The sequence below is a fragment of the Doryrhamphus excisus genome, linkage group LG21 (genome assembly GCF_037039965.1).
Source record: "Doryrhamphus excisus strain RoL-2023G ecotype Guam linkage group LG21, RoL_Dexc_Guam_v1.1, whole genome shotgun sequence".
Taxonomy (NCBI): domain Eukaryota; kingdom Metazoa; phylum Chordata; class Actinopteri; order Syngnathiformes; family Syngnathidae; genus Doryrhamphus; species Doryrhamphus excisus.
In genome coordinates this window covers 2,141,068-2,155,400 of record NC_136377.1, presented here as the reverse complement: position 1 = coordinate 2,155,400, position 14,333 = coordinate 2,141,068, and the positions used below count along the sequence as shown (strand labels likewise).

General features: G+C 43.2%; 1 protein-coding gene across 2 annotated transcripts in view; it reads right to left on the bottom strand.

The window, feature by feature from the left end:
* Positions 1 to 760: 760 nt before the first annotated feature.
* Positions 761 to 14,333, bottom strand: part of med13a (mediator complex subunit 13a) — an 84,389-nt gene continuing 70,816 nt past the window's right edge. For both annotated transcript variants that reach the window (XM_078788011.1, XM_078788010.1), the window contains exons 18-31: positions 14,065 to 14,232; positions 13,600 to 13,823; positions 12,055 to 12,244; positions 11,410 to 11,806; positions 11,114 to 11,345; positions 9,706 to 9,897; positions 8,452 to 8,675; positions 6,786 to 6,928; positions 6,543 to 6,701; positions 4,561 to 4,749; positions 4,331 to 4,473; positions 3,694 to 3,858; positions 2,144 to 2,244; positions 761 to 1,113 (exon numbers count right to left, since the gene is read on the bottom strand). In XM_078788011.1, the coding sequence (XP_078644137.1) occupies positions 981 to 1,113; positions 2,144 to 2,244; positions 3,694 to 3,858; positions 4,331 to 4,473; positions 4,561 to 4,749; positions 6,543 to 6,701; positions 6,786 to 6,928; positions 8,452 to 8,675; positions 9,706 to 9,897; positions 11,114 to 11,345; positions 11,410 to 11,806; positions 12,055 to 12,244; positions 13,600 to 13,823; positions 14,065 to 14,232 (2,660 nt within the window). In that variant the 3' untranslated portion in view covers positions 761 to 980. The remainder of the gene's footprint in view (positions 1,114 to 2,143; positions 2,245 to 3,693; positions 3,859 to 4,330; positions 4,474 to 4,560; positions 4,750 to 6,542; positions 6,702 to 6,785; positions 6,929 to 8,451; positions 8,676 to 9,705; positions 9,898 to 11,113; positions 11,346 to 11,409; positions 11,807 to 12,054; positions 12,245 to 13,599; positions 13,824 to 14,064; positions 14,233 to 14,333) is intronic.

Genomic DNA, 14,333 nt, shown 5'->3' with positions numbered 1-14,333 from the left:
GAGTTTTATTTATAATTTAACTGGATAGCAATGTTAAATGTTAATGAAGACGATTACCCTCCAAGTTTTAAACGACTCGTTCATGACTCCACCACCGCAGCCATTCCCATCTCCCCCCAATGCAATAAACCACAAGCACAGGGAAATTATGTTGACACATTTTTATTCCTAAAACAGAAGCCACAGCCTCAACTGTTTGGCATGGCATTTATATATATATAATTATTTATATAGATTGCAGTTTTGGTTTTTGTGTCTAAATGTGTGGTATAAAATACTATATACAACAATGTACCTCTTTATTAGAACACAGTGAAGTTCATTGCTGTACAATTCCTATGTAAGCTACAGCTTTGCTGTAAGTCATAATTCTCCACTTTTTCTGTACATCGTGACAATACAAATAGTCTCTCTCTGTTACAAAAAAATAATACTCTAAAAGCAACCTACTGGGACCTTATTTTTGTTTTTATATCATTTTTTTGTCATTAAGATGATTACATATATCTTAGAGCCGCTGCTTTCAAACAGGAAGGTGGTAAAAACCTCTCACACTCTTAATATATATACTGTGTGTATACACATACAGTATACATATATACAGTATATATATATAAGATTAAGAAATAAGACAAATAATACATTTAAAAACTTACAATAAATAAGATAGATGCAGGCATTTTGTTTGGATATGATTCCATCCAAAAAGGAATATAATAAGGAATTTTGGGTCGTAAAACCAAAAAATCCATTGTGATCGAAAATACGTCCCTTTATCTGTTTACACGAGCATCATCGTTATTCCCTTGTCTCTTTGCGTGCGTCTTTCAGGGAGGAGACACTCGCCGCTTATTTTATTTGGATTTTCACAGCACGCCGAATCCTGTCTGGGAATAAATAAGATCCGACGGCGTACTCCCGGTCTGATGTGTTGTCGCTTTGCATATCCCTGGGAACGTCTCTCCGCCGCGAGCGGGCGGCTACAACAAGTTCATGATGAAGTTGTAGATCTGGTTGAGCACCACGAAGTGAATGGGCAGGCATGATCGCCGGTCCTGCGTCGCCGGGTCACACGTCAGCCAGGAGAGGGCGTTGTATTGCTCCAACACAAATCTATCAATGGGAGGGAGGGGGGACAAGATACAAATCGTTTTAGGGCAAGGGGTCTCAAACTCAATTTACCTGGGGGGGCCACCAGAGATAGGTTCTGGGTGAAGCCGGGCCGCATCAAGTTTAAAAAAAAATAAAAAAACCAAAACGCATTTATTAAAACTGGAAAAAAAATCAATTAAAAATACTTTTTCAGTACTTTGGTTCCGGTTTTCCACACCAAAATATCTGATAAAACATTCCACTGTTCTCAAATATCTTAATTTTTATTTTTCTATACACAAAATAAGATAAAAAAAATAAACAAATTAAGAATAAAGACAATAAATCAATCAATCAGTAATAAATAAGTAAAATAATAACAAAACAGCAAATAAGAAAACACATACAGTTGGTAGAGAAATTATTTTTTTATTTAATATTTAACCTTTAACATGAACATTAATGAAACTTCATAATTTGACCCAATTAGCAAGTTAGCATCGTACTCGGTTCCAATCTGGGAGCGGCGTCGTAACTTTAACAACATGTTTTAATGAGATGCTTTATCTTGATGTGTATTTTCCGTTTGATTCCAAATCATTTATTTTTATGCATTTATTTGTAACCCAGCGTCATATAGTAAGCCTTTAGCTTCGTTGCTAATCCAAAGCAAAACAGGGCGGGGTAACAGGGTAGGGTAACAGTATGGGCGGGGGCAAAATCATGTTAATTGTGTCCGGTGTGCACACAGCTTTAAGCTGTCATTTTCAACATTAAACTTTGGTATCAAGGTGGGGGGCCTCAAACTAGCGTATCGTGGGCCAAATGCGGCCCAAATGCGAGACCCCTGATGTAGATCCTTCTTTGAAAATCATCGGATTAATTTTAATTATTTATGAAATGGATAAAAAATGTTTGTGAAATGCATGAAAATGTGTTTTTCTTTGGAAAACATAAAAAAAAAAATCTTTGAGGAGGATGACGTCAACGCAGTCATTCATACAATGACAAAAATTCAGCAATTTGAGTTGTGGTGGCGTTGTTTGCTTACCTGAGGACATCTGAGGTCTGATTGGAGTCGAGAGGATGGGAGTGTTTGCTGTGCAGTAGCTCATCCGATTGCACTGAAGACACGTGGAGGTGCAAAGAGGCCTAACAGGGAAAGAGTGTCAAGTATATTAAAATAATTCATGAACCCCCCAATAAAAGTTTTATTTGTGAATTAAAACTGTTTTCTTATCTGTGCCTTTCCGACAAATCTAAATGAAGTATCTAAAAGATGGGAATAATGGAGCGCAGTAATAACCATAACCGAGGGTGGAATCGAACCCTGGTCTCCTACTACTAAATTAACCAAGCATTAAAAAGCTGCTTTGTTCCAAGCTGCAATCACACTGATGAACGAGCTTGGAAGCAATTTGCATAGCAGCTTTCATTTACGCTCTTCTTGCTTTAGATGAGTGAATTCCAACGACGAGGACGCAAAAAGCCCGCGTCCCGTTCAGAGCGGCCTTTTTCGGGTCAGGGAGGGGCCGTCCTGTCTGTGTACATTTGGCACAGTTGCACAAGGCCAAAAATGCATAATTAGGTAGAAAAAAAACATACATAAGTCGCTCCAGAGTATAAGTCGCACAAGGCCAAAAATGCATAATTAGGTAGAAAAAAACATACATAAGTCGCTCCAGAGTATAAGTCACACAAGGCCAAAAATGCATAATTAGATAGGAAAAAAAAATACATAAGTCGCTCCAGAGTATAAGTCGCACAAGGCCAAAAATGCATAATTAGGTCGAAAAAAACATACATAAGTCGCTCCAGAGTATAAGTCGCACAAGGCCAAAAATGCATAATTAAGTAGAAAAAAAACATACATAAGTCGTTCAAGGCCAAAAATGCATAATTAGGTAGAAAAAAACATACATACATAAGTCGCATTGGAATATAAGTCGCACAAGGCCAAAAATGCATAATTAGGTCAAAAAAAACATACATAAGTCGCTCCAGAGTATAAGTCGCACAAGGCCAAAAATGCATAATTAGGTAGAAAAAAAACATACATAAGTCATTCAAGGCCAAAAATGCATAATTAGGTAGAAAAAAACATACATAAGTCGCATTGGAATATAAGTCGCACAAGGCCAAAAATGCATAATTAGGTCAAAAAAAACATACATAAGTCGCTCCAGAGTATAAGTCGCACAAGGCCAAAAATGCATAATTAAGTAGAAAAAAAACATACATAAGTCACCCCAGAGTATAAGTCGCACAAGACCAAAAATGCAAGTCATCGTCCTCGTGTATCTAAAAGATGGGAATAATGCAGCGCAGTAATAACCATAACCGAGGGTGGAATCAAACCCTGGTCTCCTACGACTAAATTAACCAAGCATTAAAAAGCAGCTTTGTTCCAAGCTGCAATCACACTGATGAACGAGCTTGGAAGCGATTTGCATAGCAGCTTTCATTTATGCTCTTCCTGTTTTAGATGAGTGAATTCCAACGTCGAGGATACAAAAACTCCCCATCCCGTTCAGAGCGGCCGTCCTGTCTGTGTATATTTGGCACAGGTGTATTATTGTGCAGTCGTATGAGCCTTCATACCTTGAGGAAAAGGGGGCACTGGTTCTGAGCCTGTGGGCACGCTGACCAGAACCAGTGAGGTAGCGGTCCGGCTTTGGCCGTGGACACAAAGTAGCCGAGAGCGAGGGGTTGCTGCAGGAGATTCGGCACCTCCTCGCGAGACTCCATGCGGTCCGCACTCTGGCCCTGCGGATTGCATGAATTCTGGATTAGTTTTGTGAGGTTTCTTAAATACCGGATGAGAGGAAAATTAGGTACAAGTCCTGATTCCAAACTGCAAGAATTGACATTATGGATCTTAAGAAGGTTCTTAGGAGAACGTCAAAACGTTCCTCATGACTGAAGGCCATCCTGCATGTTCCACTGATATAAATCCAATTGAGATCATTTGTGGCTGGATTGGCGAGGGGCGGTTACAAAAACCGGACATCAGTTCCAGAGAGTGGATGCCCTCCGTGAAGCCATCTTCGCCACCTGGATCAACATTCCCACTCCTGGAACCACTGTGTTCACGTCTTATTTCTATTTCAGGGGTTTTATTTTTCAGGTTTTTATTTTTAGCTACGGTCTTCAACTTAAAAACGTAAATTCTTGCAATTTTTCGATTGGTCCTAAAATGATCATGAAGACGGCAAATGAAGAACGAGGGTGGTGTTACCTTGCCGCCATCACCTCCGTGGTGGTAATGGGAGCCGGGGGAATGCACGGGTGACGTGGTGGGGGAGATGTTGATTATGTCGGGGTCTACCAACTCGTTCTCTGGATCCAGCAGGTCAAAGATACCCATGGCGTCAGGGCAATCTGTGGAGCAAAGGAAAAAAAGCGTTTTTTTTTTTTTTTAAAAGAGAAGAAGGAAATTCCAAACCAATTCCAAACTTCAGTTCTGACCTGTGGTTCCGTTGAGGATGTCGATGTTGGGGTCGATGTTGGTGTAATTGGAGCTGGCCACTTGGACAAAGGCCGAGGTGGGGAAGACCAGGATGTGAGTGCAGGAGGTGTCCTGGGGTGTGTTCAGCTGGGGCGTTTGCATGTTTAGGGTGGTACTGCGGCCAAACACCGAGCCCGTGGACACCGAGTCTGATGGGACAGAGATGAAGACCGTCAGAGAGCGGTTCATTAGGAGAACTTCAATAAATAAATAAATAAATGTATTTTCTGGACTATAAGTCACTCCAGAGTATAAGTCGCACAAGGACAAAAATGCATAATTAGGTAGAAAAAAAACATACATAAGTCGCTACAGAGTATAAGTCGCACAAGGCCAAAAATGCATCATTAGGTAGAAAAAAAAACATACATAAGTCGTTCTGGAGTTGAAGTCGCACAAGGCCAAAAATGCATAATTAGGTAGAAAAAAAAACATACATAAGTCGCTACAGAGTATAAGTCGCACAAGGCCAAAAATGCATCATTAGGTAGAAAAAAACATACATAAGTCGCTCTGGAGTTGAAGTCGCACAAGGCCAAAAATGCATAATTAGGTAGAAAAAAAAACATACATAAGTCGCTACAGAGTATAAGTCGCACAAGGCCAAAAATGCATCATTAGGTAGAAAAAAAAACATACATAAGTCGCTCTGGAGTTGAAGTCGCACAAGGCCAAAAATGCATAATTAGGTAGAAAAAAAAAACATACATAAGTCGCTCCGGAGTATAAGTCGCACAAGGCCAAAAATGCATAATTAGGTAGAAAAAAAAACATACATAAGTCGCTCCGGAGTATAAGTCGCACAAGGCCAAAAATTCATAATTAGGTAGAAAAAAACATACATAAGTCACTCTGGAGTATAAGTTGCACAATGACAAAAATGCATAATTAGGTAGAAAAAAAACATACATAAGTCGTTCCAGAGCATAAGTCGCACAAGGTCAAAAATGCATAATTAGGTAGAAAAAAAACATACATAAGTTGCTCCGGAGTATAAGTCGCACAAGGCCAAAAATGCATAAATAGGTAGAAAAAAAACATACATAAGTCGCTCCAGAGTATAAGTCGCACAAGGCCAAAAATGCATAATTAGGTAGAAAAAAAACATACATAAGTCGTAAGTCGCACAAGGCCAAAAATGCATAATTAGGTAGAAAAAAACATACATAAGTCACTCCAGAGTATAAGTCGCACAAGGCTAAAAATGCATAATTAGGTAGAAAAAAAAACACATAAGCTGCGGAGTATAAGTCCGAGCTAGCGACCTAAACGGTAGCCTTCAAGTTATTTCCTTTAAACTTAAATAGCCAAAAACGTACCACTTCCACACGGATAGGGAGGATAACTATTAACAGTTATTTAACCTTTAACATGAACATGAATCAAACGTAATAATTTTTTCTGGGTACATGATACCATACAGCATCCATATCAAACTTGCGCGGGCCGCACTAACATTAAACTTTCATATCAAGGCGGGGGCCTCAAACTAGTGTCCCGCGGGCCACATTTGCCACTCTTTAACAGTTACTCACAAAAATGGTTTTCTTCACGCTGGCATCACTCAACACAATCCTGGTAGGATGTAGCGACAACCCCCCCGCACTGGTTTCCCAAAATAAACCCATCGATGGAGCTCGATGGGCATTGAGATCAATGGCCGTCTGAGAGTGAAAAGGTACACCATCTTCCCTGTCATCAATCTGCCGTGGACCAGGAGGTGACAAGCATTGTGATGCGCCGCTGCCATCCATCAAGCCGGAGCGCCGTGCACACACACACACACACACACACACACACACACACACACACACACACACACACACACACACACACACACACACACACACACACTTCGACGCGTCCGCGGAGTAAGCCGACTCGGACGAGCGGGACACGTTGAAACGGATAAGTAAATTCATGATCTCCGTCTGGTACGCACCCGGCATGATGATGAAGGACCCCTGGGGCTCCATGGCAACCAGGCACACACTGAGGATGCTGGGAGTATCCGAGGTGGAGATGCCGCACATTCGGCACATTTCCTTCAGACGACGGCTGAGCGACTGGAGGTTTCTTCTGCTCAGCAGGATACTCCAGTCTGGCGTGGCGGGAGGAGAGAACGCCGGCGATGAATGGAGATCGAACACGTGTGGAAATGCGGCGTGACAAAAGAAAGTCCTACCTTTCAACTCTCCGTGTCCGATCCTGCCCAGTCGACCAATCACAACCCTCCAGGGAACTGATGTCATCTGGACCAGACCTAAGCACCAATCCCACAACTTCTGCAGGCCGAGGCGTCGGACTGAACCCTTTTTCCTTCTGGCCCTGAGCAAGGCAACAAGGACGCACATGTAATTATTTATCGTAATAAAATCATAAAATTTTAATCAAATTAATCACTTTTCAAATTAATTCATCACGATTAAGGAGGCCTCTACCGATGCAGCCGCATCCTTTTGTTATCAAACTGGATGTCTGGTTGCATCAGTTTATGGTTGGCTACTAAATAACATATTCATTCATTTTCTACCGCTTATTCTCACGAGGGTCACAGGGGTGCTGGAGCCTATCCCAGCTGTCTTCGGACGAGAGGCGGGGTACACCCTGGACAAACAACCATTCACCAGTGTGAATGGTTGTTTGTCTATATGTGCCCTGTGATTGGCTGGCCACTAGTCCAGGGTGTACCCCGCCTCTCACTCAAAGACAGCTGGGATAGGCTCCAGCACCCCCGCCACCCTCGTGAGGATGAGCGGTAGAAAATGAATTAATGAATTATTTTTTTTTAATCCAAAACACAACCCATCCATCCATTTTCTACACTGCTTGTCCTCATTAGGGTCGCCGGGGTTTGCTGGAGCCTATCCCAGCTGACTTTGACAGCTGACAAACAACTATTGAGTGTGAATGGTTGTTTGTCTATATGTGCCCTGTGATTGGCTGGCCACCAGTCCAGGGTGTACCCCGCCTTTCGCCTGAAGACAGCTGGGATAGGCTCCAGTAAAACCCGGCGACCCTAATGAGGATAAGCAGTGTAGAAAATGGATGGATGGGTGGTGTTTTGGATTTTTTTTAAAAATCATTCATTAATTATCTAGCGCTCATTCTCATGAGGGTCGCGGGGGGTGCTGGAGCCTATCCCAGCTGTCTTTGGGGGCGAGAGGCGAGGTACACAATCACAGGGCACATATAGACAAACAACCATTCACACTCACATTCATACCTATGGACAATTTGGAGTCGCCAATTAACCTAGCATGTTTTTGGAATGTGGGAGGAAACCGGAGTACCCGGAGAAAACCCACGCATGCACGGGGAGAACATGCAAACTCCACACAGAGATGGCCGAGGGTGGGATTGAACTCCGGGCCTCCTAGCTGTGAGGTCTGCGCGCTAACCACTCGACCGCCTTGCAGCCCTAACTCTCATTATGTCTACTATATTGGGGAATATGAGTGTAAAGTTGACTATAGGGGTGTTAGTTCATGTCTAGAGGGCTCTAGTAATGTTCATTCATTCATTTTCTACCGCTTATCCTCACAAGGGTCGCAGGGGGTGCTGGAGCCTATCCCAGCTGTCTTTGGGGGCGAGAGGCGGGGTACACCCTGGACTGGTGGCCAGCCAATCACAGGGCACATATAGACAAACAACCATTCACACTCACATTCATACCTATGGACAATTTGGAGTCGCTAATTAACCTAGCATGTTTTTGGACATCTCACACAGTGATGGTCGAGGGTGGAATCAAACTCGGGTCTCCTAGCTGTGAGGTCTGCGCGCTAACCACTCGTCCACCGTGCGGCCCTAAAATAACATATATTCCTACTAATTTGAAGTGGTCGTACCTGTTGGGCACGTCGATGCTAATGATGCAGGTCTCCAAGAGTTCCCCGTACTGGTCGGTGCATGTCGCAAGGAGCCAGCGTTGGTCGTGGGACAGACAGTAGCCCACAAACAGCACGTTGTACTTTTGCGACGCCTCCCCAAACGTTTCCCCGAGCTCCGTCTGCTTGTCCTTAACGGGGGCGAGGATGAACGGAGGCGTGTACAGACGCAGACACTCTGGTCTCTGTATGAAAGGAGAATGAGGGGGATGAGTAAAAAATCAAAATAAAAATTCAACATAGAACTTGAAGATATTGTACATTTGTGTTTATACTACAAACGTCCACCATCGTTTTCACACTTGGGGGGTGGCCTGAATTTAAGTGCTCCTTTGTTTAAACGTTTGTCATTTGGGAGCTCCCACCAAGCCCGCCCAGCATCTGATGGAATCAACCTGTTCTGTATCCAAAAGGTTCCAAGTTCCTTGTGTCTTGCTTCAAGCAAACACAAAGACGTTGATCTCCAAACATTGTTTTACTTTCAGGGGCGGACCCCACACAGCTGGGGTGAAAGGATCATTTCAGGTCGGGTCATGTCTCCGGAGATGAAAATGAAAACAACAACTCAAGAGAGGCTGAGAGCGTGTTCGTCTCGGCTTCTTCGCCAGGACACGTGGTCCTCGGTTTATGACGTTCCGTGCTCTCGTTCATCAAAGAACGTCATTTAAGGCTGTAAACACGAGCCTTGCACGAGAAGTAGTTAGCGTGTGTTTTTTTTCTCTTCGCCGGCGCAAGCATAACACCGAATTTTGGCTTTTATTATGTCTTTCAAGCGGCAGTGCGCCAAAGAAAAGGAAAGCCATCACCATGGAAATGAACAGGAACGTAAAAAGCTCCCATCATTAGCCACGTATACATGGACCCAAATATTCCAATAGCCACGTATACATGGACCCAAATATTCCCAAAAAACTGGCAATACGGAGTTATTCCAACAAGTGAAAGAAAAACTCAGGGAAGTCAATATCACGTGATGTTGATGTTTACGTTTTACTGGGCATGCCCCATTGACTATTCTGTTGGATTATAACGGTGCATGTAAACAAGAGATTGGAATATTCCTTTCCATGGAAGGTCATTCGGAAAGAGAAAAACTCCTCATGTAAACGTGACTAATGTTGGACCGTCAAGAACATCTAGAACTTACTTTTCTTACAGATGGATTACAGGAAACAATAAATAAATATATCACAAAAAAAGGTCTGTTTTTTTTACCTCAGAGCTTTTAAGTGCCGTGTCGATGGCTAGTCCCGGGCCAAAGCCCGTCAACGACTTGACGTTGGTGGAAGTGGGCAGTGGCCGCCTGCACTGAGCAAAGACGGAGAAGGCTAAGGACTTAAGGTGCTGCACGTAGATATGTCGGTCTTCCCCTCGTACAGGCTGAAGCAGGTACTGGCAGGGGACAATCTGTGGGATTAAAAAAATATACATGTCATGGTATATGGTAATGGTTGAATTTCATTTGAACATGCATCAGATTACAATTGAATGCATCACATAATCAGTTCACTGTTCCACATGTCCAAAAGGAGTAGGAAGAAGCAAAGCTTATTAAATCCTACCCCTCCATCTGGTACTTTTACAATCAGTAACTGTTACATTTGTTCACTTCCTGCTTTCCTCATATAATTTAAGTTTTTTTTGTCACGTACCAAAGTACAAGGTGATATGACCATACAATGACATAATGGGTACCATAGCAACCGTCAATATAGTGATATATATTATTATTTTTTAAAATGTTTTTTAATTATTTTTTTTAATAAAAAAATTTTATTAAATTTTTTTATTTATTATTTATTTATGTATTTATTTTTTGGTCACGTATGATATGACCATACAATGACATAATGGGTACCATAGTAACAGTCAATATAGTGACATATATATATTAATGTTTTTTAATTATTTTTTTATTAAAAAATATATTTTTTTAATTAATTATTCATTTATTTATTTATTTTTTGTCATGTATGATATGACCATACAATGACATAATGGGTACCATAGTAAGTGTCAATATAGTGATATATATTATTATTATTTTTAAACAAATTTTTAATTAATTTGTTTTATTAAAAAATATTTAAAAAAATAAAAATTAAGATATTTGACAACAGTGGAATGTTTTATCAGATTTTTTTTTTATTATTATTTATATATTTATTTTTTGTCACATATGATATGACCATACAATGACATAATGGGTACCATAGTAACAGTCAATATAGTGATATACATATATATACGTATATATATATATATATATAATATTTTTTTAAATGTTTTTTAATTATTTGGTGTGGAAAACCGGAACCAAAGTACTGAAAAAGTGTAGGGTATAGCAGAAGCAATTTTTTATTGATTTTTTTTCCCAGTTTTTAACAAATGACTTTTGGTTTTATTTTGAAAACCTGATGCGGCCCGGCTTCACCCAGAACCTAGCTCCGGTGGCCCCCAGGTAAATTGAGTTTGAGACCCCTGGACTATAAACCATGAGCTCTACCACCCCCACTGTCATATTTTTATACCCGCGTATGTAAAAAAAAAAGCGTCTCTTTTATACCCCGAGTATACACGCCTGAGTATACGATCACACAGGATAATCAGGAAGTTGTCTCACCTGTAAAAAAATGGAGTTGCGGATATGTGCGGGAAGCAACTGAAGCATCTCAAGGTAGCAACGTAACAACCCAAGCGTCCACACGCTCGAGTGGGCCGGCGCCGGGCCCGGCCCGCCTTCAGACTCCTCGTAGCTAAAGGGATCCACAATGTAAACAACAATGGCAGGTGGGTACGTGACGGCGTGGGACTCGCCATCTGTGGGCACGCCGACCTTGTCCCGTTCCAAAGTGCTGTGGGCATGACAGAAACCAGAAGTCCATATGAAGAAAAAACTGTTAGTGTGACCGGTTGTACCTTTCTGGGGGTTCTGTGGGGGGCTGGCTCTGGCTGTTGGAGTTGTCCCCCGAGGTGGTACTATTCTGGTTCCCCGCCTGCTGTCCCGGCTGTCCACTTTGAGGGCCGCCTCCCTGGTTTTGGCCGCCCACGCTTGCAAAGGGGGCAAAGGAGCCGGCCTTGGCAGACTGCATCCCGCTGCCAGACTGCCCAGATGATGTCATCACCAGGCTGTTGGACGAGACCGAGCCGCTTCCAGACCCGATGTTGCTGTTGGAGACCGAGGAGCCGTGCATCGCACCCTGGTGGCCGACAGAGCCGGGGGCAGAGGATGACTGGTTGGACGACGACGATGACGACGAGGGAGCCGGCTGCGTCAGGAGGGAACTATCCAATGGTTGTGATGCGAGGTAGGGAGCTAAAACAAAAACAAACAAAAAAAAAAAAGATGGCTACATTACTGGATTAGTAATATTATACACTTGCTTTGATCGGATAAGAGCTGCTCCCGTTGAACGCTCTCGACATTTGTTCAGCACATTTTCGACTCGTCTCGGCTTCGCGGTGGGGGTCAAGAGTGAGCGAGCAAAGCCCGGCGAAATGAGCAACAGACGCGGAACAAAATAAAAAAAAAAAAAAAAAAAGCGGCAGATTGGCGATACTCACCGAGGTTGTGGCGGCACACTTGTGCATAGAGTTTGAGCTTTGTGAAGGCATCGTTGTTGCCGCTGGCAGCCTTCAGGAACCAATCGCTGACTGGCTCGTCGGCGAGGCTTTTGGCTCCGCTGCCGCCGACGAGGACTATGCCGTCAGGGTAGCCTTTGGAAATGGGCCGATGCTGGCCCAGTCGACACGACTGTGGAAAAGTGTAGATATACATAATATAGATAGATATACATGCTATATACAATAGGCAACAGCAGTGGCTCTTTAACATTCATTCATTTATTCATTTTCTACCACTTATCCTCACGAGGGTCACGCTGGAGCCTATCCCAGCCGTCTTCATGCGAGAGGCGGGGTACACCCCCGGACTGGTGGCCAGCCAATCACAGGGCACATATAGACAAACAACCATTCACACTCACATTCATACCTATGGACAATTTGGAGTCGCCAATTAACCAGCGGCTAATAGTCTAAAAATAAAGAATTCATTTCAAGAAATGCTGCAAATGTTTGACAGACAATATGAATGGCCTGCAAGAAAATATGTGTCATTCACACCTATGGAATAAAATATTTTTATTGGACATTCATTCATTCATTTTCTACTGAGGGTCGCGGGGGTGCTGGAGCCTATCCCAGCTGTCTTCGGGCGAGAGGCGGGGTAAACCCTGGACTGGTGGCCAGCCAATCACAGGGCACATATAGACAAACAACCATTCACACTCACATTCATACCTATGGACAATTTGGAGTCGCCGACTAACCCGTGGCTAATAGTCTAAAAATAAAGAATTCATTTCAAGAAATGCTGCAAATGTTTGACAGACAGGATGAATGGCCTGCAAGAAAATACGTGTCACAAACGGCAATTCCACAACTTCACAGAGTGCAATATTTCCTTTACTATATCATGATATGGTATCATAATTTTTGTACTATTAATATTAATATATTTTGTGGCCGTATTCAACCACAAAACAGGAATTCATTCATTCATTCATTTTCTACCGCTTATCCTCACGAGGGTCGTGGGGGTGCTGGAGCCTATCCCAGCTGTCTTTGGGGGCGAGAGGCGGGTTACACTCTGGACTGGTGGCCAGCCAATCACAGGGCACATATAGACAAACAACCATTCACACTCACATTCATACCTATGGACAATTTGGAGTCGCTAATTAACCTAGCATGTTTTTTTTTGAATGTGGGAGGAAACCGGAGTACCCGGAGAAAACCCACGCATGCACGGGGAGAACATGCAAACGCCACACAGAGATGACCGAGGGTGGGATTGAACTCGGTTCTCCTAGCTGTGAGGTCTGCGCGCTAACCACTCAACCGCCGTGCAGCCCTTACTCTCATTATGTCTACTATATTGGGGAATATGAGTGTAAAGTTGACTATAGGGGTGTTAGGTAATGTTTAGAGGGCTCTACTAATGTTCATTCATTCATTCATTCATGACTGCCATTTTACTGGTAAGTCCGAGCACATCAACGATTATTTGGCCGGTCCAAACACCGGCGCCGCGCCAGCCTGCCGTACCTCATAGACGGCTGTGAGGTCTCTGAAGAGGCTCTTGGCACCGCTGAGGAGAGCTTCGTTGTCGGGACACACCACCAAATACCCGACGTCCCGCTGGGAACCGAAGGGATCCAGCAACAGTTTCTCCCAGTAGGGTAGACCGAAAGGGGACAGCACGACGCAGTCGTACTCGTAACCCACCAGGAAGGTGGGGATGGGGAGGGGCTCGGGGGACTCGTCGGTGCCTGCAAGCAGGAAGCAGAGAGAAAACAAGTGAGCGAGTGTAACAATTGAGTAGCTTCCGTTCTTTTTTTTTTTTTTTTAATCCCTGTAGTGCATCCGATTGGAAGGTCACGACGCAATTTGGCACATCGATTCTAAATGTCAGCACGGCGAAACCAAAAGTATCCATCACTAATCATAAACTTTGATCTTTCAAAGACCAAACGATATCAGAATCACAGCAGGAAAAAGCTCCAGATTTACCGTATGAGCCCCGTCCGGCCATCTTGTGAAACTGCTGCCAGGTGAGAGGGCCCTGAACGCCCCACGACCGCACCGTCCTTTTTTTCTGGATAGCGTCTTGGAGTACGGGCTGAAGAGACATCAACACTCTGAGAACGTCCTGAGAACACAGCGCACTCACGTCCACTGCTGCAAAACACATGAATATAGGAAATGCTTAGGAAAAAAAAAAATCAAAAAGTTTCATTTAAGAATTGCCGTGAATTCCGGCGTGTAAGCCCGATGTGTCC